This window comes from Nomascus leucogenys, chromosome 6 (genome assembly GCF_006542625.1).
Source record: "Nomascus leucogenys isolate Asia chromosome 6, Asia_NLE_v1, whole genome shotgun sequence".
In the NCBI taxonomy this organism is placed as follows: domain Eukaryota; kingdom Metazoa; phylum Chordata; class Mammalia; order Primates; family Hylobatidae; genus Nomascus; species Nomascus leucogenys.
In genome coordinates, this window is record NC_044386.1 from 100,160,353 (window position 1) to 100,187,026 (window position 26,674).

The 26,674-nt window shown below is 44.8% G+C and overlaps 1 protein-coding gene across 1 annotated transcript in view; it reads left to right on the top strand.

Annotated features, from left to right (window-relative positions):
* The first annotated feature begins 724 nt into the window (after positions 1-724).
* ABHD17C (abhydrolase domain containing 17C) overlaps positions 725-26,674 on the top strand; it is a 61,820-nt gene continuing 35,870 nt past the window's right edge. The window contains exon 1 of the mRNA XM_030814899.1: positions 725-1,633. Coding sequence (XP_030670759.1) covers positions 1,044-1,633 — 590 coding nt within the window. The 5' untranslated portion in view covers positions 725-1,043. The remainder of the gene's footprint in view (positions 1,634-26,674) is intronic.

Consider the following 26,674-nt stretch of genomic DNA (forward strand, 5'->3'; position numbering starts at 1 on the left):
CCTAGTATATACTTACTACCGGAAAATCTGCCACACGTGGGATTAGAAATGACAACCTCAACATAGTTTGTTGCTAAATACAGTACCCTCCTGTTCTAACAGCTGACTTTTATAGATACAGAAATGTACTAAGGGTAAAACCATGCCCTTAGAAAGGAAACGCTGTTGCTACCTATACAGAAACAGCCTCTCCTGATAAGAAACACACTGATGACCACCCTATCCCACAACCCCGGTATCCCTTACGGTGCTGAGAACTTTTGATACTGAGCCAGTTCAGAAAGCAGCAGAGAGCCAAATATTTCGGGTACATTCCAACTCTTGTCCACCCCTTAGTTTCCTTTTCAGTAGATTCCCAAGAACCTCCATCCACGGGAGAAACCTGGATTTGGGGAAGGGAATCCCAGGGGGAGGGGAGGGGAGCGGTCCACCCCGGGACACATGCACCCCCTCCAGGGTCCCCCCTGCAGATCGGCCCAGCTGTCGGGGCGCAGAGCCCCCAGCCCCGGCACCCAGCTCCTCTGGGCCCTGGAGCCTCCTGGAAGCCCCCGTCGGCCGCAGGTCGAGAACGTGCTTCCCAGGCCGGGAAAGGTGCCCGCGCCCTTTCCCGCAGCGCCCCGCCCCGATGCCCGGCCCTGCGCCGCGTCCCGGCGGGGGCGCCGCCGCGCGGTAACCCGGAAGTGGCGGCGGCGGCGGCGGGCGTGCGGGAGCGGGAACGGGAGCGGGGGGCGGCGCGCACAAGCCGGCCATGGCCGCCGCCGCCGGCTTTGTGTGCCGCGCGCGGGCCCGGGCCGCCCGCGCCTCTCCTGGGCTCTGGGGCCGCCGCTGACCCGCCCGGGCTCCGAGCGCCGCGCCCGCCGGGCAGGCCCCGCCTCCTGCCCTCCTCCGCCTCCGCCTCCGCCTCCTCCTGCCGCCGGGCGGGCGGGCTGCAGCCGCCCTCCACGCTCGCCTGCCCGCTCCCTCGCCGCGCGTCCGCCCTCCGTCCTCCCGGGCCAGCCAGCCAGCCAGCCAGCCGGGCCGGCGGCGGGCACCAGGCCGTCCCGATGCCCGAACCAGGCCCCAGGATGAACGGCTTCTCGCTGGGCGAGCTGTGCTGGCTCTTCTGCTGCCCGCCCTGCCCGAGCCGCATCGCCGCCAAGCTGGCCTTCCTGCCGCCCGAGCCCACCTACACGGTGCTGGCGCCGGAGCAGCGCGGCGCCGGCGCGCCCGCCCCGGCCCCGGCCCAGGCTACCGCCGCCGCCGGCGCGGCCCAGCCGGCACCGCAGCAGCCCGAGGAGGGCGCGGGCGCGGGGCCCGGTGCGTGCAGCCTGCACCTCAGCGAGCGCGCCGACTGGCAGTACTCGCAGCGCGAGCTGGACGCCGTCGAGGTCTTCTTCTCGCGCACGGCCCGGGACAACCGGCTCGGCTGCATGTTCGTGCGCTGCGCGCCCTCCAGCCGCTACACGCTGCTCTTCTCGCACGGCAACGCCGTGGACCTGGGCCAGATGTGCAGCTTCTACATCGGCCTCGGCTCCCGCATCAACTGCAACATCTTCTCCTACGACTACTCGGGCTACGGCGTCAGCTCGGGCAAGCCCTCCGAGAAGAACCTCTACGCCGACATCGACGCCGCGTGGCAGGCGCTGCGCACCCGGTGAGCACCCGGGGTCGCCAGGCCTGACTTCCAGCTGTGGGGAGGCGGGATGGGGGTCTCTTGGGGCCCCTGGGGCGGCCTGCCAGGAGAGGGGCCCCTCCTCTGGGGCTGAGGGCCAGCGGAGAGCCCCCTGGCCGCCGTAAATTCGCTTTTCTTGTCCCTCCCTGGCTTGCTCCCACCCTCTCCAAAAACCGCGCCAGCCTTCAGGTTGCTGGAGAGCTCGGACTCAGAGGTTTTGCCTGCTTTGGCTCGCCTGGGTGTCGCCGGCCCACCGGCTGGGTCTTTTGTGGTTCCAGTCACCGCGAGTGGCAGCATGTGGGTGCTTAAGTACCGGGCAGAAAGAAACAACTTGGTTCGTGTTTCGTTTGTACGAGCTGAAGTGACCTTGGGCAAGGCACATGGGTTTCTAGACTCAGTTTCCTTCCCTGTAAAGTCAGTGGGCGAGACAGGATGGCCTCTAAAAGACTTTCTGGTTGTAAAGTGCCGGCAGGACAATGTCTGGGCAACCTTGGAGGCACCTGGAGGGTCGGGTGGAGCGGGGAGTTTGCCTCCTGGTGGGGCAGAGTAGTGGCACTTTGGGGCAGGAAGTTAGCTGGTAGCTATGGGCCTGGCACCTTCCACACGGCTTCCATAACAGCCCAGGATAAGTTCGAAACTTGCAGGGGCTGGGAAATCTCTGACCTTGAATTAGCATTCACAGAAGGACTGAAAAGTGTTTAGGGTGGGCCATCTGTGAGCCAGGCACAAACTGGGGGCATGGTTTAGGGGTTAGACCTGGTTGTTTTATAACAAGCAAACCAAAAACGTGACTTTTATTCCCTATTAGACAAAAGTCTGATACATGGGCAGGTCAGGTTACCTGTTTGTGCTCCAGTTTGCGTATCTGTGACCTTTCCGACCTGCCTCATAGCAGTGATGGTGAAAATAACCTGAGGCCATGTCTATGATGAGATTTGATTTCTTCGGATGAAAGAGTCCCCAGAAGAAGTACACCGGGCATTATTGTCGCCATGGACCCTTCTATAGCTTTTATCTAAAACCTGTTTGCTTGGCTTATGCACATCACCAACGTTAATGATTTTTTTTTTTTTTTTTTTCATTCGTACTCACGCATATGTTCCTAAGTGACTCCTTGCCTGTCTGGGAAAATGGCTTGTCCAACAGGGAAGTACTTAGTATTTGCTCTATGTTGCATGTTTATGCCCTCCTGAAGTCCTGAAGGGGATGCCCTCATTGGGATTATAGCTTTTCGAAAGTGGCTTAGGCAGATGAGATGTATCATATGCAGATGCATTGGGTCAGAGTCTGTAAGTAGTTAAAAGCCACCTGTTCCAGTAAAGGGTTTCAAAAGTATGTGTCATACACAGTCGATAGCTTGCTAGAATTTGCTGTTGGCAAAGGTATTAAAAATAAGGTTGGCATTAGATCTTTAAAATTTGAAACATGAAAATCCTACCTTGAGTAGATTTTTTAATTTAAGAGTTTCCATAGAACATTGCTCCTATGTGTGCATGTCTACATTTCAATGAAAGCCTTTCACATGGCTGACCCTTTGCCCCAAATATATAGGTGTGTCTGTGTTACAGCATACGTGGAGCGTAGTTATTTCCTGGAAACTTTTTTTTTTTGGTCATATTTAGCTGAATTAAGGGGCGTTGTTTTGGATAATGTTGAATTATCTGATAGTGTATCAGTTGAATTAAGGGTAATTGTTTTGGATAATTTTGAATTATCTGATGGTATGTCTAAAGATTGCCCATGATTTATTTAATGTTATACCAGAACTCATATCTAAGTTAATTTATTCACCTGTAAAATAGGTTAGAATTTAAAGGCTGCATGCGAAGCTTAGAATTTGAAGGAACCTTACAGATTCTCATGTCTTGTGCTTTTCAAACCGTTTTGACTGTAACCTCACAGTAAGAAACACATTTTACATTTTGATCAAGCACACATACACGTCTGTATCTACATACCTGAAGCCAATGCTTCACAAAACAGTAATTTTTCTATGGGCAGCACACATAGCAGAATATGTTATTTCACTTTTTTTTTTTTTTGAGACGGAGTCTCGTTCTGTCGCCCAGGCTGGAGTGCAGTGGCGCCATCTTGGCTCACTGCAAGCTCCGCCTCCCGGGTTCACGCCATTCTCCTGCCTCAGCCTCCCGAGTAGCTGGTACTACAGGCGCCCACCACCGCATCCGGCTACTTTTTTGTATTTTTAGTAGAGACAGGGTTTCACCGTGTTAGCCAGGATGGTCTTGATCTCCTGACCTCATGATCCGCTCACCCGGGACTCCCAAAGTGCTGGGATTACAGGCGTCAGCCACCGCGCCTGGCTTATTTCACTTTTATAAAAAAGAAAAAAAAAATGATGGTTGTGAATTGCTAAATTTATTTCCCAGCTCATGTATGGACACTGCTCACGTTCATCCAGCTCATCTGACAAGAGGATAGACTGGCGGCAAATCAGCAGTAGGTCTCTTGATTACCAGTTTAGTACTCTTGCTAGGGCACCATTGCCACGGTAATCATATTTATCAGATTCTTCAAGAGGTGCATTTGTGTGTCTTGGTTATTCTGCTGACATAGGAGTTACCTAATTCTGAAGCCAATCAGCCCCTCCACCACTTTCCTCTTGCTGTTCAGTATGGTTCTTCTGCTCTTACTTGCCTGGAACATACCCTCTTCTCTGTTCTTTTACAGCTTAATTCAGGTCAGTGCCATGGCAGGAATGCCTTCCATCCCATGTACCCATTCTTCTGCTACTGGGTCAGACTCTGTTTTCCACCGGCCATCCCCCATGTCGTCTTTGGGAATCTGTATCTTTCCTGCCCTCCTAGTTAACCACACTCTCCAGGACACTGATTGGAGAGCTTGCCTTGTTCTGAGTCATCTTCATCTCTGTACTTAGATTATGCCCCCAGGAGGACTGTAGGGTGCAGTGCCCGGCAGGCCCCAAAGCCCCACACTCAGGACTTTGCCCCACTCTTCGGCTCACACCTAGCCTTTTGTATCTGCCCTTCTCCTGTGCTAGGAACAATGGATCCTGACTGGATCTTAATTGGATTAGGAGACCCTTTGTGTTCCCTGTGCACCTGGTACTCAGCCCCTTTGCTTGAGTTATCACAAGTGTTGCTATATCTGTTATTTAACTGTATCTCCACTAAATTGAAAGATCTCTGAGGGCAGGGACACTACGTCTTCTCTATTCCTGACAGTTGGCAAAATGTCTTAAAATAATAGGCACTCATTGGTATTTGTTGAACGAATTGCACATAATGGGTGCCCCATAAATAAGTGGGGTAAATTTAATTTTTCCTAAGTTGGACTCTTACAAGTACTTGGATCTTATTTTATCTTCAGGGTTTAATATCCATGGGTACAACCATAGACAAAAAAAGGGGGCCAGATGTATTGGCTTGAGGCCTGATCCACTTTGTATTCATTGTATTGGTGTTCTTGTGACACTGAAATGTCTGTATTGAAGAGAAGAACAATACTAACCCATCCTTTGTATGTCTCTACATCTTTTATCCATTACCTGTTTGTGCCAGCTCCTGCGCATGCTAGAGTGAGCTGTCCAGCCCTTGAAACAGATGTAAATACTACCAATGTGCAGACCCCTCATGCATGGATAAAGACAGTGAATCCCCCCAGATGATGAGTATTAAGGTGGGCACGTAATCCAGAGTAAGGGTTTCAGGAGGAAGTAGATTTGGTAAGAAAGGTGGTTGTTGCCATTTGGCCAATAGATGATTATTTTAAACTCTTGAAAAGTTACTGAAAAGAGTGTAGCGGAGAGGCAGGGTTTGAAGGAGCCAGGAAGAGTGGCATGAACAATGAGGAGAGCTCATTGAGCATGACGGAGATCCCCAAGATCAAGACTTGTTTTACGTTTGCATTACTGGTAAGTCATGTAAGTATGTTGTGAATACAAACAAGTGAGGGAATGAATTGAAATCACTCAGACATATCTGTGGAAAAGACACTGAAAATCAGGGTCACCTTATTGGAGTGTATTGTTGTCACTTGAGTTGGGGAAGTAAAGTGATTAATTTGTGCAGGAACGGCTGCCTATTGGTTAAGGTGGGAGTAGGCAGATTCAGCCTCCTCAACACACATCCTTCCAGGGGATCCTCTTAGGGCTGAACAGTTTTAGACTGTGTGTGCACAAGTGGCACCATGACTCAAGAGACAGTGAATCAGACTGATTTGAAACTATAAACCCAAACAAGCAAATAGCCCGAAGAATGAGGCGTAAAGGAGGCAGAGTATTTTAGCTGAAATATTTTAATCTGGAGAAACAGGAGAGTGGGACTCTCCTGTTTGGACATTTGTAACTCAGGTGTCTGCTGATGCCATCCACAGAAGTCGTCTTTGATCCTTCTTTTTGATGCTGGTGACAAAAGCTGTGGAGGAGAGTGGCGTTTGGTAATGTAGGCAGAGAAACGTTGATACAGTCAGAGAAAGCAGATGCAGAGAGAAGAAGATAAATGACTCTTCAGTGCCTTTAGTACAAAAGGCAAATTAGAAAAGACTTAATATTTCATTTATTCCTTTATTTGACCAGTAAACCATTAAACATAGGCTGGGTGTGGTGGCTCATGCCTGTAAACCCAGCAATTTGGGAGGCCTAGGCAGGAGGATCACTTGAGCCCAGGAGTTCAAGACCATCCTGGGCAACATAGTTGGGACCCCCATCTCTACAAAAAATTTTTGAAAGTAGCCAGGTGTGGTGGTGTGTGCCTGTAGTTCCAGCTACTCAGGAGGCTGAGGTGGGAGGATCGTCTAAGCCCCAGAGTTTGAGGCTGCAGTGAGCCGTGATCACGCCACTGCTCTCTAGCCTGGGCAACAGAGTGAGATCCTGTCTCAAAAAACAAAACAAATAAAAAATCCCAAACTGTTAAACACACATTTATTTTTGCACTGCTTGTGCCAGACCGTGTACTACGTACTCTTGAAGTATTGTTAATCCCAAGCTGTTTCTTTTTGTTGTAAAAGGATGGATAGATTTCAGAGGCATTTTGAATACATAACTATGATTTGCTGTTTTATAACTTTTGTGTCGGTGATTCACAGGATCCGTAATTGGAAAATCCATGTCACAGCAAAGCTGTAGAGACGTCCTCTCAGGTCGTGGGATCCTTGAAAAACACCTTCTGTTGGTTGTGAATGGTGTTCACGGCCAGCAGTCTCAGGGTGGAATTCTCCTCGAGTAGCAAGTTACTTTCCTGGGCATGTTGAAGTTAATAACCTAACTTCTTTGTTCTCAGTGTTCTCAGAGGGAATACTATGATGCCATTAAGGAAAGACAGCTTAGAATTTCTGCTTGAGTTTGACTGATTAGGCAACAGAAAAACAGAAATGTATTGGGCGTGGTGGCTCACAGCTGTAATCCCAGCACTTTGGGAGGCTGAGGTGGGCGGATCACTTGAGGTCAGGAGTTTGAGACTAGCCTGGCCAACATGGTGAAACCCTATCTCTACTAAAAATACAAAAATTAGCTGGGCGTGGTGGCAGGCACCTGTAATCCCAGCTACTCAAGAGGCTGAGGCATAAGAATGGCTTGAACCAGGGAGGCAGAGGTTGCAGTGAGCCAAGATTACGCCACTGCACTCCAGCCTGGGCGACAGAGCGAGACTCCATCTCAAAAAAAAAAAAAAAGAAAAACAGAAATGTTATGAATACTGTTTGACATAAGGGGAAAGCACAATGATATTTCTAGAAAGGAAATAGAATGTTGGCTTGCAATTCAAGGCAGTCAGTATGTGAACAGGAAGAATGTAACTCTTAAGAACAGACCTGTTGAAATTGAAGTAGGCACAGTCCGTTTTGGGGATCCACTCAGAGCCCTTCTCTTTGGTCCACCTTCAGCCTGTTTCCAAGTGCTCTTTTGTCATACCTGGCTCTTCCGGCTTGCCTCACCGTGTGGTTCGGCAGGTTTTCTCTCTTTATCAGTACCAGAATCTGAGCTCTCACTCTCCTCTCACCACAATTTACTTACCCATGGTTCTGTTTTGAGGGGCCTTGCTTTTCTCCAGTAATCCAGTTGCAAAAGATCTGACAGATGACTTCATTTTCTGTGTTAATGGGCAATAACTCCTTAATGTGTTCTCTTCCGAGCATGGTTGTTTTCATTTAGGGCACTCTTAGAGGCTCAGTCTTCTCTAAAATTCACTCTTAGCTCAGGCACGGTGACACAGCCTCACTGAGACCTCCCTGTAGTCTCAGCTACTGGGAGGCCGAGGTGGGAGGATTGCTTGAGCCCAGGAGTCTCAGACCAGCCTGGGCAACATAGTGAGGCCTTGTCTCTACAAAAAATAAATTAGCTGGGCATGGTGGCTCATGCCTGTAGTCTCTGAACCCAGGAGTTTGAGACCAGCCTGGGCAACATAGCAAGAACCTGTCTCCAAAAACCAAAATCAAGTCTTAAAACTCTAATAATGCCATGGCATATTGGTGTAAAAAGCATTTTTTTTCCCCTGCAGAAGTCACTTAAATCATACAGTCCTGAGATTACTTAGAGCTTCCCTTTAAGGTCATTCCCTACCTTATATTACTGCTTCTATTCCTCACTCTGTCTCCAAATTTAGTAACAACTCTCTTCAGTGTTGATAATCCCATATAAGACTCCAAAATCTGGCTTTAGGAATTGCAGTGTTCATTTTGGTAGCAGCTTTACCCTCTGTACTGGATTCTGCTTAGGCTCGTGTTGAAACTATAAATCTGCTCTACTTTAAGAAGCCTGTGTACAGGAATCCAGAGTCTCAACATATACAGTTAGGAGATTATTATTTGGATAACAGAGTGCTTTTTTTTGTTAGGGCTGCTTTAAATAATAGGCTTTCTAATTTCATCTAAAAGATGTGATTCAAAAAAGACCAAAACCTTTTAGACTAGAAAAATTAGTTCTGACTGTAGCACTCCCACTAATTCCCTATGTGAGTTTTGTGCAGCTGTAACAGAAGACCTGTGACTGGGTAGTTTATAAAGAAAGAGGTTTCCTTCCCAATTTCTGGAGGCTGGGAAATGCAAGATCGAGGCACTTGCATGTTTGGTGTCTAATGATGACTGCTCTGCTTCCTGGCTGGCTTCTTGAACCAAAGGCGGGAGGAAGGCTCTTGCTCAAAGCCTTCCTTCAGAAAAGCCAAAGGGCAAGCGAGGGAGGGGAGAGAGGCGCAGACTCCCTCTTTGATAAAGAAGCTTCTCTGAGATAAGGCATTATCTGTTCATAAGAATGGAGCCCACATGGCCTGATCACCTGTTAAGGGTCCCACCTCTTAATCCAGTTACCATGGATTTGGGAGAGCACAAGCATTCAAACCATAGCAGCCCCCTTAAACAAGATACTTCACACTTTTGGGCTTCACATTCCACTGTTTGAAACCTGCAATAATGAAATGTGATCCAACTGCAGTGGCTTCTGAGATGTCTTCTGGTAAGTCTGTGTTTTGTGACTTTCAGGGAAACCACCTAATGTTTTTGAATTTGCTTTTTCTTAACTACACTGGGAAATACAGTGGATTCATTCTGGTACAGTGGATCTCCCCCTTAGCTATACTTTAGAATCTCCTAGGTAGATTTTTTTTAAGTGTGCAGTCGATGTATATGAGTGTGCGTGTGTGCACACACACAGCCAGAGTTGAGACACACTAGCCTAGAAATGTCCAAGAGCCAGTGAGTATATTAAGATCAGCCCCGATTATAATTTGTTAAGAGTTGAAAAAAATGGAATGTTAGAAAAGAGTTTTTACACATTTATATACAGCTATCCCCCCTTACCTGTGGGGGATACATTCAAAGACCCCCAGTGGATGCCTGAGCCTTGGAGAGTGCCAAATCTGGTTTACATTATGTTTTTTCCTATACATACATATCTACAATAAAGTTTAATTTACAAAATAGGCACAGTAAGAGATTATCAGTAATAGGTAATAATAACATAGAACAATTGTGCCAATATACTGTAAGGAAAGTTAAGTGAGTGTGATCTCTCTCTCACAGAGTGTCTTGTTCTGTACCGTGGATAGCTGAAACTGCAGAAAGCAAAACAGTGGATGAGGGGAGAGTGCTGTAGATGGTTTCAGATAAAGATCTTTGGTGGCCAGGAACCCACTAGAGTAAACCATATGAAGGGGCAGTGGTTGAAAAGAAATCACATTCGTATTTGTGAGATTCCAGGGAGCCTGAAGCTCCTGCCCTGTTCCTCTCTCTCCAGCTGCCTCTCTGGGGTTGGCTCCTCTCATCTCCTGTCCACATGCCTGTCCCATTGCTCTTTCTACACCCAAGCCTTTTCCCTCATTCACACTCGCTGCACATCACTGTGGCCCACCCCACCTAGCCTTGTTCTGACCTGGCTGCCTGGAGCTGGGCTCCTTCATGCTCAGTTCCCATCCTTGCTTCACCTGGTTGTACCCCCGGCTTAGTGAGGGCTGGTGCTAAAGCAATGTAAGAAATGCAGCCACCTCCTTGGAGCCTGCAGGAGGGCACAGTCCTGAGAGACGGGGGCTGTGGCTGGGTGAGCATGTGGACACCCCAGGATGCTGTCACTTCTGTGCCTCCTGAGTCAGGCTCCTGCCCCTCCTCCAGTTGTGGATGGAGGGTTGCATGGAATGGTCACTGCTCTCCACTGAGCTCCCTGTGTGACACAGAGCTCAGTCTGACAAGAGAGCATCGACCTTGAAGAATAGACTACAATTAATTCCTTAAACCAGGTCAGTAGAGCGGTGACATCATTGCCTTTTTGAGACCACGTGTGTGTGGGTGCCCATTGCAAGCCTGGAAGTGAAAGGCTATGGAAAAATAGGTCTGTTCCCTTTTGTTGACTCTGCTGTCTCCTGTCCTGCAGCTGACACACCATCCACCGTCGGGCTATGGGACTGATGATGATAAGTGATCTGTGGTGTGGACATAATTCTGAACAGCCTGTGGGGCAGTGGAGGTCAGCCCAGGCATCAGGTGAAGAAGGCAGGAGAAAAGAGGCAAGGGAGGGAAGATGGCCAAAACTTGATGGTGCCAGCGGACTTCTGTGTGGCTTGGGTTGGAAGTTCCTGGCGTGAAATGGTTTAATGATTTAATTCTTCATTTAGAAGGTTTACAACCGGAACTGATTCTGGCTCTTATGTCAGAGTCACATGGGCAAGGTTGTCTCAAGGGTAACCTGGGGAGAAATGTTCCCTGCAGTTCTGAGCTTCCTATGATTTGTGTGTGTGTGTGTGTGTGTGTGTGTGTGTGTGTGTGTGTGTATGTGTGTGGTTAGGAGCATATATTTTAGAGTTCAACAGACCTAATTTTAGGTCCTGCCTGTGGTTAGCTGCTTGACCTCAGGCAAGTTTTCTACCATTTCGAGCCTCAGTTAAAATAATGATGATGGTTACAATAGCTGCAACCACCTTGTCAGGTGCTTAACACAGTGCTTTCCACATAGTAAGAGGATGGTATTGTTTAGGATTATTGATAAAATTTTTAGAGCTATAATAACCAAATGCTCAGATCATGCTGAAAACTAGGTGCTTAGATCGGAAGGAGTGTTAAAGAAATTGCTTCTTTTCCCACTGTGTAGATACAAATACCCAGGTCAAGCCTAGCTTGGTGGATGTGGAAGTGGAGGAACGGTAAAGATGTTTTAGTTTTATTTGTAGCTAAGGGGGACGTCTGTTTGGAATTGTTGCTTATGGCCTCAAGAGCTTTGGAGAGTGGTATGCATTAGTATTTTAAATCTGATAGCATTTCATCTACCTAGGTGTTTATGTCCCCAAGGGAGATCTTTAAAGGAGAGGAAACCCTACCTGTAATCCAACACCTGCAGTTACTTTGCAAACCATTCCTGGTTTGCCCCCTCCACTTTGCACTTTTTGGAGCTGGGCAGGAATCAGAGACTTCTCTGAGCAGAGTTAGGGATGGCAAGGACCAGAAGGCAAAAGCCTGTATTGTGTGCACCATTCAAGATGTTCTGGTTGTGCTTTACTTATGGGACGATCCTGAATAGAGTTAACCTTCCCTTTTCCTAGTTGGCCAGGGGACCTGAACAGCAAGCTTCCTTTTAAAATATGAATGCTCCCATAATGCCTTGCACCTCAGATTCATGTGGCGTTTTCACAGCTCTGTGTAATGGAGCTCATTGATAACTCCCACAGTATTGATTCACTTTAGAGTGTTAAAGGACCATGGCTCCATGGTGAAATTGGAAACTTCTGTTTTCCAGGAAGTCGAGGTCATTCAGATTCAATGCTCAGACGAATAGTTAACCGTTGTACGTCAATTACTTGCTGAATCGCTGAGAGGAGCGTAACCTCAAGCTTACTTGTTAACAGAGTACTGTTTAAATTTCCAAAGGAAAAACGAGCGTAGAGAACGGCCAGTACTCATGATTAGTTTGCTCCTTCACTTTACATTTTTTCATGGTTACAATGAAATCTGGGCAGTTACTTTGGGGGAAAAATGTAAAGAAGCCTGTGTTCAGAATATATCCACAAAAAGTGAGTTTCCAGATGTTAAGTATAAATCTACTAGCTAAAATCTCTGTGATTATGATTGATAACGAGATGATAATTCTTACCTAATCTCAGACTGTTTTTAGAGACTGTCATGGACATAACTAAACCCTGTGCAGTGATGATTATATGGATTGCAAAGGTTTATGATACTAGAACAAGAATTTTGTGTGCTGATCTCACTTAAATAATTTGATTTATCCCTATTATCATAAATAACCCAAGGGTATTTCAGTTTCTCCAGTTTTGATTGTTGTCGTGATGTTTAACTATCACTGTTGTCCTTATAATGTGTAAACTTTATACTATTTTAATTTTAATGTAACTATTAGGAAAGGACAATTCGCATGCTAATCACTTTGAAGCATGTTTTATAGTATACAAGAAGACTGGATAAAATAAGTACATTAAAAAATGAGCATGCCATTGTAAAGGCCAAGGGAAAACTTCTATGTGTGCTGAAGGTTTGCTGAAAAATCACTTGATAAAAAAGCAGATTAATAGGAGAAATGGCATATAAATTTATCTGCGTGCACAGGGGAAAAATTACAGAATACCCAGTATCCCAACGGGGTGCATATTCTTATATGCCCTACTTCTTAGGGGAAAGGGAAATGGGAAAGTGTGGATGATTTTAGAGGGATGGTAAATGATTTTTAGGAGAATTTAATGGACTTAAAGAACATACAGTGGCCTGAGATAAAGTCTGTTGGATCTGTAGGACAGACAGTGGTTTGTGACAAAAGTCTGTCTAGGTGTGTTGACAAACTGCAGTCTTTCTTCCTGCAATAGGAGTTCAGTTAATGAAAACTTACAGAAGGCACCAGAAGTAATTGTTTTCTTCTCTGGTGAATCTAGATCAGGGGTGTCCAATCTTTTTGGGCCACATTGGAAGAAGAATTGTCTTGGGCCACACATGAAATATACTAATACTGACGATAGCTGATGAGCCCCCCCCCGCCAAAAAAAAACACAAAAAATTCTCACAATGTTTTCAGAAAGTTTACGAATTTGTGTTGGGCCACATCATCCAAAGCCATCTGGGCCGAGGGTTGGACAAGCTTAATCTGGACTTAAGGCAGATAAGGGAACTTTAGAGAACAACTTCATGCTGTGGTTTGGGAGGGTCAGAGTTTTGGTGGGGAGGGACAGGGAGGCTTCCTAAGGCTTCTACAGCTCCGCGTGTCAAAGGGGATATCCATTTTTGAGCCCCAATACCATCATATATTTAATTGGAATAAATTAGGCTTTCCTACTAAAAATTCCAAGAAAACCCCAAAAAGGCTAAGAAGGTATTACACTAAAAATATAAATGGTTTCCAATTCCTGTTTCCATCCCTGAAGCTCAGGGGGAGCTTGCAGTGCAAGGGTTCCAGCTGCCTCTGGCTGCAGCCACAGGACAGTCCTTCCATACCTGGTCCCCGGGCACTGTCAGCGCAGCTCTTCATGCTGTCACTCTTCCTTTTATCCAGGCTCCAAGTCACAGAGTCCTCTGTGGTCCCTTTCTCTTCTTCATCTGAATATCTGGTCAGCCACATGTTTCTATTATTATTTCCTCTGTTTTCCTTCTTTTCCTTCTCCTCCTTTCTTTATTCTAGGCTCTTGATAGCTTGTCCCGGAATTACTACACTAGCCCGTTCTCCCCACCTCACATTCTTCTCTATTTTTTTGTTTTGTTTTGTTTGTTTTTCCAGACAGAGTCTTGCTCTGTCGCCCAGGCTGGAGTACAGTGGCATGATCTCAGCTCACTGCAGCCTCTGCCTCCTGGGTTCAAGTGATCCTCACACCTCAGCCTCCCAAATAGCTGGGATCACAGGCATGTGCCACCACGCCCAGCTAATTTTTGTATTTTTAGTAGAGACAGCGTTTCGCCATGTTGGCCAGACTGGTCTCGAACTCCTAAGCTCAAGCAATCCTCCCGCCTCAACCTCCGAAAGTGCTGGGATTACAGGCGTGAATTGTACATATGTTTTGTGAGTTAAGCCTGAATTCTCCAGTACAGGGGGCAGGCTTAACTCTGCGTGGTCAGCTTCACTCACTCCTTCCTCTCAGGCACCTGGACCAGTGCAGCCTGGCGGGTAATGGGTACTCACTGGATATTGGTTGAGTAAATAAACAAGTAAGTTGGTAATAACAGAGTTCACAAACTTTAGTGTAAGAATTACTGAGAGGCCTTGTTAAAATAGATGCCAGACCCCATCCTCAGAGACTCTGAGAGAATAGTTGTGGAGCAGGCCCAGATGCAGTCATTTTAAACCCGCAGGCCTGTAGGGAGGGTGGGTTGTCTGTATTTTAGGAACCTGGGGACATGAAGTTCCTGAGGGAGGCAGTTGGAGACCCCACATAGTGACCATGCTTGTACAATATTACCTGCTCCTTGGAAGTTTCTGCAAATCTCCTTTTCTGAATCTCCTTTGCCGGAGCAGTGATAGTCACTGGGCAACTTGCAGTTTATATTATACCAGGGGTTTCAACATTTTTTTAGCAGTAAATATATACTTTTATAAATATATGTATATATTGTAAATATAAATATATAGTTTTTTTAAAAAAGCTATTGGGGCCTGGCGTGGTGGCTCACGCCTATAATCCCAGCACTTTGGGAGGCCGAGGCGGACAGACCACTTGAGGTCAGGAGTTTGAGACCAGCCTGGTCAACATGGTGAAACCCCATCTCTACCCAAAGTACAAAAATTAGCCAGGTGTGGTAGCGCACGCCTGTAGTCCCAGCTACTTGGGAGGCGGAAGCATGAGAATCACTTGAACCCAGGAGGCAGAGATTGCAGTAAGCTGAGATTACACCACTGTACTTCAGCCTGGATGACAAAGCGAGACTCTGTCTCAAAAACAAAACAACAAAAAAAAACCACACACATAAAAAAGCTATTGGTAGCTGTTGTTGGCCTCCAGGATGTAGTTGCATACTCCTCGAAGACTCACACATCTGGATCACCATTTTCTTTGCCCCTGGATCTCCTGCTTTCGTCCCGTGTAGTGTGAATATCCTGGTGTGTTGAGAGCCTGTTCAGCAGCTCCGCCTCACACTTCCCGGCCTCTCCCTCATTGTTCTCCTCCTCCACCCTGCACCACTCTGCAGCAGCCCACACCTGTGGCCACACCTTATACCTCGTGATCACCTGGAATGCTCTGCTTCCAGGATTTTGAATTCTGAAATACTCCTTTCTGACACACGTCATATCCTGTTGGATCTGCGTGTTTAACAAACATATTAAGTGTCCACTGTGGGCCAGGCTTTCTTCCAGAACAAAACAAGCAAAACCCCTGCTCTTGTGAAGCTTTGTTTCATAAGTGCCCATGAAAAACAGTCATCATAATGATTATGTGAATGATAGTTTATTATTCAAATATGATAAGTGCTAGAGGAAAACACAGAACAGGGCAAGGGCATTGGAGTACTAGAGAATGGATGGGTTGGCTGCAACTTTTAAAGGATGATTAGGGTATGCTTCATTCAGAGAATGACACGTGGCCCCAAGCAGTGAGGGGTTAGCTATGTGCAGAAATGCGCTGAGGGACCAGGGTCCTAAGATGGGGCATGGTTGGCAGATGTAGAGATCATCAAGGAAGCCAGCGGGGGGCTAGAGCAGGGCATGTAAGGGGTGTAGGGGTAAGATGAGTAGTAGGAGATGAGGACTGGGAGTAACTGGGGAGGGGTGAGGGCATTGGTCACATAGGGCCTTGCAGACCATTGCAGGGACTTTGGCTTTGACAGCAGGAAATGGGAGCCATTGGAGGGCTTTGGGTAGAGATGTGACATGATTTGACTTAGGTTTCGGAAGGATCACTCTGTGTTAATGACAAATTGGAGGAGCTGATATGTCAAGGGAGGAAGGTGAGAGACCAATTAGGATTCAAATGCAGTATTTTAGATGAGAGATGCTGGTGGCTTGGGCCAGAGTGTTAGCAACAGCAGTGGTGAGATTTTGGATGTATTTTAAAGGCGGAACCAACAACAGTATTTGCTGATGCAGAGTGGGGAAGGGGAGTGTCAAGGATAACGCCTAGGATTTTGGCTTGAGAAACAGGAAAACTAGAAACTGAGACTGATTTTTTTTCTTTCAGTTTCATTAACTTTTTTCTTTTTGTGGAGATAGGGTCTCACTATGTTGTCCAGGCTGGAACTCCTGGGCTCAAGCAATCTTTCTGCCCCTGCCTCTGCCTGCCTAAGTGCTGGGATTACAGGCATGAGCCACCGTGCCCGGCAGAATTGCTGTTGATTGAGATGGGGAGGGCTGTGAGTGGCTCAGGATTGTGGGGCAGGGTATAGGTCAGGAGTATTGTTGAGCTGGAGGTGCTCGTCAGACCTTTAAGTGGAGATGTAGAGTAAGCAATAGAATATAAGTCTAGAGTTCAGGAGGGAGGTCTGGGCTAGAAATAAATTTGGGAATTCTCCCTTCAGAGAAGGAAAGGCAATTAAGCCAAAAACAAACCTGAAAGAATTGGCAGTTTTTCCTGGGGTAGACCTACCTCTGCTTCTGTGCCAAAATCACCCTGTAGGCGCTCTGCTCATCTGGCTCTGTAGCATCTTTGATCAGTGTTGCCACCAGGCCTTTAAAAGAACCCAGTGTTGAAGATCAGATGCTCACATGAATCACTGAATGACAGGTCTCTCTCTGTAGGAGAGAGCATCCTGACATCAGATTGTGACATCAGGTTGTGGGTTGTGGCTCTTTGGTCACTTTCTGTGGCTGGAGAGTGATCGCTCATTTCCCCCGAGATTTCTTTCTAGCACCCAGAAGAGCAGCAGGACAGCTCCATGCTTGCTGTAGCAGCCCCAGGCAGCCCGCAGGTGATTTCCCATAGGAGGCTCTACGCACTGCAGTTTTGCCAGAGGTCTTGTCGTTACTGCATGCTTCCTGGCTTCCACTAGATTATTTCCAAAAAAAACCCTCCTACTGACTCGGTGTGGACTAGTGTTTCTTGATTTGTAAAATGTGAGAGAACCATAATTACTTTGGCAGGATTAAGTGTGGTGAAGATTACAGTTTTAATTTGCATAATGCCTCCTGCCTGTCTGTTTCCCTGTATTTCCTCTCTGAACTGAAAATGGGACCAGTTTCTTGGGGACTTTTGCAGGCACTGGATCTTCTGAAACCCATTCTTGTATTATTTTTGAGTTTTCCTCTTACTTACATTTGCTAAAGAACTGCAAAGCTAACTAACAAACACACCAAACAATTGGGAGTCTGTATTTCTCAGGACTTGTCCCTTCATTTGCAACTCTTTTTTGAAAAGTTCTAGGTAGAATGAAAGACTGCTGCCTGTATATTTATGAAGGAAGAAAAATGCCATGGCCTTTCTTTGCTCTTAACCTGCTTTTCTGCAGTCGTCAGATGCTGGTATCCATTAGCCCTCCTGCACCATTCACATCTCCCTTGCCAACAAGACAGACTTCCCGTTCTCTGCTCCCATAGTTCTAAGATTATGCCTTTGTTCTAGCCCTTATCCCCCGGTCCTTTGGTTACTGATGACTGTACCTGGACTCCTCCGTTGGAATGTGATCTCCTTGAGGACAGAGGTAGTATCTAACTCTTTAGACTCACCCGGAGCCCAGTACAATAGTTATTGTGTCGAAGGACTGGGTAGAATCACTGTAAGAGGTAGGATTTGTATTGAGAGCTCATTCTTTTCAGGTTCAGGATGTGGGGCCTTCATCTCCTTTGATTCTTGGAATGGAGGCATCAGTCAGGTGGCTGGTGCAGCCCCAGCTTCCTGCTGAGGTTCCTCTCTAGGCATGGATGTGAATGTGTAGCCCAGCCAAGGAGGGGTAGAAGGAGCCATCTGGGCCCAGGAAACAGCCTGCCATCGATCCTTCAACTGCCTGGACTTCTATATAGAAGACAAAGCTTATTTTCTTAAGACCAGCCTCACCTGTCTGTGGGTGGGGTCCAAGAAGAGTCATAGAAGTGCTCAGAGGAGAAGGGGAATGTTTGTTCCTCTTGTGGTGTGTTGGGGAGGAGTGTGTCCATCTGTCAGTGTAGTACAGCCCTCCATATGTGGATTGACAGCCATCTCATTCTAATATGTTTTTATAATACTTGGGAAAAGTGACTGTGGTTGTTATGATTGAAGGATATGCCTATACGTCAAGTGTCACTTGATAATGAAAATGCAGAATTCAAACAATTTTTTTCTAAAATCTATAGTTTTACTGACTGCCTGCCTATCGGCCTCATCTCCTCGGATCCATGAGACCTGTGCATTTGCTGTCTTTTTGTTACTTTGCCATGTTGTTTTATTAAAAACAAAACAAAACTTTATAATGGAAAAATCTCAAATTATACACAATGTACAGAAAATATTAAGATAAATTCCATGGCGGTCTCATCACCTGCAGCAACTATTAACATTCCACCATTCTTACAGCATCTACAGTTCCACTCACACTCCACCCCCAGCCTATTATTACTACTTTGTAAGTCTTTTTTTTTTTTTTTTTAAGGAAAAATGTGCATGCATTGAAATGTACAAATCATAGCTCTCTTAACTTCCTAGCAGTGTCTTCTTGCCACCCACAGAAGCTCTCAGGCGCAGTGATGAGCCAGCCGCAGAGCCAAGCTGTCCTTGGTGTGCCTGGTAACAGTGTCCTGCCGTTTTTGGGATGTGGATTGCACTATGAGAGTATAGTTAAGGGAGGTTGTGGATAAATTTAATACCAAATAGTTACCAAAGGAAAGCCACTGAGGTCTTGTTCATTTTTTTTTTTTTTTTTTTTCCAAAATCAGTCTTAGAAAGGAAAACAGAAAGAAAGATAGGGAACTCCAGGAGTGTGTCCCATTTATCCAGAATTAGTGGTATGCCATAAACAGAGCCCTGGTCTGGAGCTGGGAGAACAGTGGCTTTCATTAACATTGAGGTACAGGCCGGGTGCAGTGGCTCACGCCTGTAATCCCAGCACTTCGGGAGGCCAAGGCGGGCGGATCACGAGGTCAGGAGTTCGAGACCACCCTGGCCAACATAGTGAAACTCCGTCTCTACTAAAAATACAAAAAATTAGCCAAGAGTGGTGGCAGGCGCCTGTAATCCCAACTACTCGGGAGGCTGAGGCAGGAGAATGGCTTGAACCTGGGAGGCGGGGGTTGCAGTGAGCAGAGATCGTGCCATTGCACTCCAGCCTGAGTGACAGAGCGAGACTCCGTCTCAAAAAAAAAAAACAAAAACAAAAAACATTGAGGTACACAGCTGTGTGGCCTGGGTAGTCTTATAATATCTTTGGATCTCATTGTCTACACACACACACACACACACACACACACACACACACACACACACATTTATTTATTTATTATTTTTCTTTTTTGAGACATGGTCTTGCTCTGTCACCCAGGCTGGAGTTCAGTGGCGCAATCATGGCTCATCACACTCCTGACCTCCTGTCTCGGGTAGTCCTCCCATCTCAGCCTCCTGAGTAGCTGGGACTACAGGTGTGGGGCACCACACCTGCCTAATTTTTGTATTTTTTGTAGAGAAGAGATTTTTGCCATTTTGTCCAGGCTGGTCTTGAATTTCTGGGCTCAAGCAATCTGCTTACCTTGGCCTCCCAAAGTGCTAGGATTACAGGCGTGAGCCATCATGCCCAGCCTGTCTCCATTTATAAAGTAGGCAGTTTGCATAAGATTGTAGTTCTGGTGTAACCAGCATTCCTTGAACGTCTGTTTTATGCTAAACACATTTCACACATTACATAATTTTAATCGCCACCCATCTGTGAGGCACGAACTGTTGTTGTCTCCATTTCACAGATGCAGAAACTTAGGACCAGGATAGATGAATGATTTGTCCCAGGTCACACCATGTTAAAAGGTGAGCCAGGATTTGAACCCAGGCAGTCTGACCCTGGAGCCCATGCTCTAAAACTAGAAAATATTCAGTACATGCATAGTCTTCCAAGGTGGCGGGGAGTGGACATCTAGAAAATACTCAAGACGTACGCCAGGGGTACAGAAAGATAACACCAGAACTTATGTTTTGGCTTAATATTTATTATTTTTCATTGTTTTTTGTGTGTTTTCAATTTCTGTAGATTTTGTAGTGTTTTAAAACACACACAGGCATGTACAAATCAGGAGCGCATGCTCTCATTTCTATGAAGAAGGATGCATGATTAAAAGTTGAGACACCAGTGTTCTCAATTCATAGTGTTACTTAATATATTTTTGGATTTCTTTTCTCAGAAATACAGTATCTGAGCATGACAGTAAATTAAAATGCTTAGAAATTGCAGTCTTTCAACAAATCGAGTACTTGATATATGTCAGGTGTGGGGCTAAGTGCTAGGTATAATCTTCTGCAGTAAAAAAAAATACACAGTGTTAGCCAGGATGGTCTCGATCTCCTGACCTCATGATCCGCCCGCCTCGGCCTCCCAAAGTGCTGGGATTACAGACGTGAGCCACCGCGCCCGGCCTACACAGTTTGCATTTTAAAAGATTACTTTGTATACCCCTAGAAAGGTTTTCCCCCCATGGAATTCTGTATTGTCTAACTGTTTTCTGATGACATAAAATTTCTCCTGAGTCTTTGGAAAGCAATTGAAAGGAAGGAAAGAATTGCAATGGCCATTCAGATTCCTCTCACCATTTGGATTGGGTAGTTCTGACCACTTTACCGTTTTTTACTGTTGATTCTGATCAGAGGAAGGTGGCTAAGGATTAATAAACGGAAACCTGGATAACTGTAGGTGGGCCTGGGTTAAGAGCAAGGACAGTAGAGCCAGACCACCTGGGTCTGAATCCTGCCTACACTGTTTAATCTCTGTGCCTCAGTTTCCTCTTCTGTAAAGCGGGGAAATGATAATTGTGAATATAGTAGGATTGTTATTCATAGTAAATGAGTGAGTGTTTGCAAAGTGCTTACATGTAAGTTGGATAGAATACGTTTTTAAAAAACTGAAAGGAATGAGGGAAAGATATGAATGAATGAATTTATAGTAGTAGACAGCTTTCAAAGATTTGAAGAATAGCTACCCACCTATTTCTAAATGGGTTTTGTGATCTTCAAAGCGCTTTCACGTACACTCTCTTGGTTCCTAAGAACGGTTCTGTGCAGCCCACATGGCTGTTAACTAGTGAGTGCAAGGTTTCCATGTATTTCTTTTGACTTTTACATGTTTTCAGTGTTTCAGTTGCCTGGATTAACTTGTTGCCATTAGTAGTCATTTTTGTCATTTGCTTTGTAATGCTTTTGTCAGTCTAAATAAAGCAGTGTGTCCAAATGGTCTAGCAACATAGCCTCTCCCTATTTGACCTGAAAAAAAAATTTAGAGCAATTGAATTTTAATTCTTACAGTCTGCTTATGGACATTACTGTAATTGTTTTCTTGAGCCATGATAATCTATATTAAATAATCTGGAGCAACGTTTTATTCCTGATTATTTAAACAAGGACCAGTTTTTCTTACTGACTTGCATCTTTTTAGGCAGGGAGTCAAAATCTTTAAAAGTCAGCCTGGTGTGTGTATGAAGTCTCTGCAACGTGCCTAACTCTAAGAACTAAAGAAGGGGGTTCTTATCTTCCAAGAGCTTGGCTTATCATTGCAGGTGGCTTTCTGGAGATGTGCATACTCCAGGGATAAAGGATGTTGATTATAACTAGCTGCTCAGGAGCCTGGCCCTTGGCAGTTCTCAGTAAAGGCTCTTTGACCTAATCCCGCAGACTAAGCTCTGACATGCTTCTGTCTCAAGACCACAGGGACAGCCACATAAGACAAGCCCTGTGACCTTGTTGGAAATGTCTCTGCTTCATGGGTTCTTGCCAGTCTGTAGGTCCCCCACAATTTCTACAAAGTAAGAAGTTCCCTTTAACCCTAAAATGAGAGGGCCCTGGCAATAGAAGAGCTACGATGATGTCCAGAGCCTCTGTAGGTTTCTTGGTAGATTGGATCTCTAGTGTAAGATGCCATTAATAAAGGAAATCATCTTAAATCCCTCCCCTCTCCTTTCACTCCATTGAAGTTTAGTCTTCTTGAATTATAGCCAGATAGATGAAGGGGCATGGTCTCTGCTTACTTATGTTGTGTCCTATAAAGACCATTATATTTATGAGTGGATTATAAGGTTTTAGCCCCTCTGTTGCTGGGGAAACCATTACAGTATACAGTCAGATGATCCTCAGAAGGGACAGTAGAGTTGAGGTAATCCAGTGGATCCCTCATGCCAGGGCGTGGTGCAGGATGACATTTTTACTTATCCACAGCAAAATAGGAAAAACGAAAACAATGGTGAATCCTTGAAGCCAAATCTATTTAGTAGGTCCAGTATTCTGAGATTTTTGCCTCTTCTGCTTTTTGTTCTTCAAATAGTCTTTAAAAATATTTTATTTGGCAACCCAAATCATTTGCCTATTTTTACTGGAGGGGGGATGGGGGGGCAGTTTGCAAGTGTATGAAATCTAGAAGTATAGGATCTACTCATTTAGTCTAACTCATACTTTATTCAAGACTTTTTAAATTCTTTTTTAGAAAAATGCTAATGTCAAGTGCAAAATTTGATTGTAATCTTAGATTCTTAGTATAGTTTCATAGCCTGTTAGCAATTTATGTTTGTTTAGCTTTTGTGTTTATTTGAATAATGTAATAAATAAACCTCATTTCTAGGGAAATAATAATTTACCTCTAACCGTATGATCTCTGTCTTGCTTCCCCCTCCCTCCTGCAAACCCCCTCCAATCCCCAGGTGGCTAGCCACCTGAATCCTGAATTTATCTCTGTCAGTAATTCTTTTAATATTATTAATAGTAATTCAGTCTCAGTAAATGTTGTTTGAATGCATAACTGAATTAACATTTGAATATCAACAGTTGAATCCTTCTAGGAAGAACAATGTTTTCTCCAAGTTCCAGTCTGTCTTAATTTTCCCTGCAGTCCTAATTCTCGGTTGTCGTTCCACTTTACATCCTGTCAGATATTTGGAAACTGCTGGTTAGTAAGCTCCATGAAGGCAGAAGTGGCATCTTGTTCATATTTGAATTCCCTACAGAACCTAACATGAAGTGGAGCCTCAATAAATCCTGGGTGAAGTAGATTAAATTATTGTCTTACTTAATCGTCTCTTTTGCAGCCTAAATATTCCCAGTTCTCTTGACCATTCTTTGTATAAGGTATTTCCAAATTCTTCACCATCCATGTCCTTCTCTCTGAACACATCCTGTTGAGCAGAATTTCTGAGACAGGCCCGTAGTGCAGGTGCGGTCTGATGAGGGGCAGTGCAGTGGGTCTGTTCCCCCATGACCTCATCTCGCCAGTTAATGAGGCTTAAAGATGAACAAATAGCCTGCTATTATCTGAAAAGCATTTCTGAAAATATTGCTTTGAGCAGGATGATAGACTTGTTATAGGGAAGATTCCATTCATTGAAAGCTTACTTAAAAATATTTCCCTAGGTATATTTTTATTTTTATTAATAGTTTTTTAAATGACATTTATTTCTAGGTTTTCACACATGTGCTTTACATGTTCTTGTTTTCCTTTACAATTGAACATGCACTCTATCAGCAAGAGGTCAGCGAGCATTTGATGGGGGCCAAAAAAAAAAAAAGAGTTTTGGCATAGCTAATACTTTTCATCTTGACCTCATCCATATTAAGTTTGAGTCTTGTGCTTATTATTAATTTGAGCACTTTAATTTTTTTATATTTTCCACTCATTTTATAAAATTATAGCAAAATTTTTTTTTTTTTTTTGAGACAGACTCTCAATTTGTTGCACAGGCTGGAGGGCGGTGGCATGATCTTGGCTCACTGCAACCTCTGCTTCCCAGGTTCAAGCGATTCTCATGCCTCAGCCACCTGAGTATCTGGGATTACAGATGTGCACCACCACGCCCGGCTAATTTTTGTATCTTTAGTAGTTTCATCATGTTAGCCAGCTGGTCTTGAATTCCTGACCTCAAGTGATCCACCTGTCTCGGCCTCCCAAAGTGCTGGGATTACAGGCATGAGCCATTGTGCCCAGCTGCAAAATGCATTTTGACAGTGGTTTTAAAATCTTTATTTGGCAATCTTTATTTTTAAAAATTGGAACCATTTTTCTTCAAAAGTTGAATTAGGATTGAACCAAAGTAGGAAGCCCAGACTTCTCCCCTGGACTAGATTCCTGAGGAGCTTAAGATGCTCTGAAACAGAATTTGAAAATGGTTGCAATAAAATATTCACATGATTTCACAAGTACTGCTGATTAAGGATGCTGCTGCTTGCCTAACTGAACTACTAGCTGGTAGCCCCATCATCATGGAATACAGAGGTCTGCCTGGGGAGTCTCTCTGAACCTGTTCTAGTTCAGATAGTTCAGACTGCCTGATTATTGAAAAATAAATAAATAGTTAAATAAAAACAAAACAAAACAGAAGCCCACTTGAGTTGTCAGGAAGGTGGTTTCGATTAGGACCATAGGATTGTTTGAGATTTGAACATTGCCCGTGTAAGCTTTTCTAACAGTCCCATGCTTTTGATCAATTATAAGATCCTCCCTCAAAAAATTTCCCCCCATAAACTATTGCCAAATCAGGTCTGTAGCTTGTAGTTTTTTTTTTTTTTTTAAACTGGCTTTGAAGACTTTAAAATATTTATCTATATTAAAGGTCTTCTTGTAATTTTATTTTATTTTTAAATTTTATTTATTTATTTTTTTGAGATAGAGTCTTACTCTGTTGCCCAGGCTGGAGCACAGTAGCACAATCTCAGCTCACTGCAGCCTTTGCTTCCCGAGTTCAAGTGATTCTCCTGCCTCCGCCTCTGGAGTAGCTGAGATTACAACAAGCATGTGCCACCATGCCCAGCTAATTTTTGTATTTTTTAGTAGAGGTGAGGTTTCACCATGTTGGCCAGGTTAGTCTTGAACTTCTGACCTCAAGTGATCCTCCCACCTCAGCCTCCCAAAGTGCTGGGATTACAGACGTGAGCCACCCACGCCCAGCCACTTCTTGTAATTTTCAACCTCACACTTTGCCCATCAATATCTCCTTGCCACTGACCTTATTAATATTCAGTCTTGGTTTTTAGATCAGATTCTTAAGTGTAATTACAGCAAATTAGCATCTGGTGACTTGGAGGACTGCAGCATCATTCCAACAGAGTGGCGTCATTTTGCTACAGCTAAAGAGACAGGGTTGATTTGTGAAGGGCAGACGAGGGTAGAGGAGAGATAACTTTGTGTAACTTTGTCAGTCAGTCTGAATAATGCCAGCATTTCATGTCCTCATACAGTGATGATGGCGACATACAGGGTAGTAACTCCCTCTTCTATTTTTTTAAAGAAGGAATGCCTTTGGGGTATTAATGGAGAATATGCCTTGATAAGTACAGTAAGATGTGTCATTAGGTACTAAGATATACCAGCCTTCCAGTGAGAAGACTTAGTAATAAATGACATGAGTAGCATTTTAATGATAACATTTAATGTTTCTATTTAAATAATGTATGCAGACAATGTAACAAGTCAAACAGAAAAGATCGTGAAGAAAAGCAAGAGCCATCCCTCTTCCTCTTGACTCCTAATACCCAGGAACAACTTTAGACAGTTATTTGTTGACTTTCTGCTAAGAAGTGAGAATTTTTCTTAGTTAACCAGTCTTGCTGACTTCCTTTTACTATTTCTAGTGTTTTATAGTTATTTTTGGTTCTTCATTGAGAGTGTTTGTGATTTTTAGGTAATGTACATAAGCTTTATTTCTTCTTGTGTCCCCTTGCATGAGCACCTGAACTCTCCTCCCTTTCCTTACCCGCAGTTCCTACTTGCTGTCAGCCTAACTTCTACTACTACAGGATTAAGCTTGCAAACATCTCCATTCTTTCTGGTAGTCACAAGTGACTTTCCATTGATTTCTATCATTTGAATTTATAAGCTTAAAAAATCAGCAAATATCATTACTCTTGGGATATGTGATATGCTACAGTAACATTTTCATCTCTACACATGGTTTCAGGGCTTCCAGCCCACTCAAAGATCATGTTTTGTAGGTCTTTCTGGTTCAAGGCAAATGTGTACTCCAATCATGGCTTAAAAACTGCTATATATTTAATTTCATCTTTGAATCATGATTTCTTTATATTGCATTTTACATTTCCTGAATTTTGTGATCACCTTTTCTTTTTCTTTTCTTTTTGGAAAGAGTCTTGTTCTATCGCTCAGGATGGAGTGCAGTAGTGTGATCTCAGCTCACTGCAGCCTCCGCCTCCCAGGCTCCAACAATCCTCCCACCTCAGCCTTCTAAGTAGCTGGGACTACAAGTGCACACCACCATGCCCAACCAATTTTTTTGTATTCTTTGTTGAGGTGGGGTTTTGCCATGTTGGCCCAGCTAGTCTTGAACTCCTGGGCTCAAGAAGTCCCCCCACCTTAGCCTCCCAAAGTGCTGAGATTACAGGCGTCAGCTACCGCAACCAGCCTCCTTTTCTTTTTCTTGTTTAGAAAAGGATCATGGGCTTTCATCATTTGTTCAGATGTTTCTGTCTTCTTTGTTACACTGTCTTTTGCATCACACTCTCCCTTGTCTTCTGGAACCTTTCACTTTCTGCCAATTTAATTTTC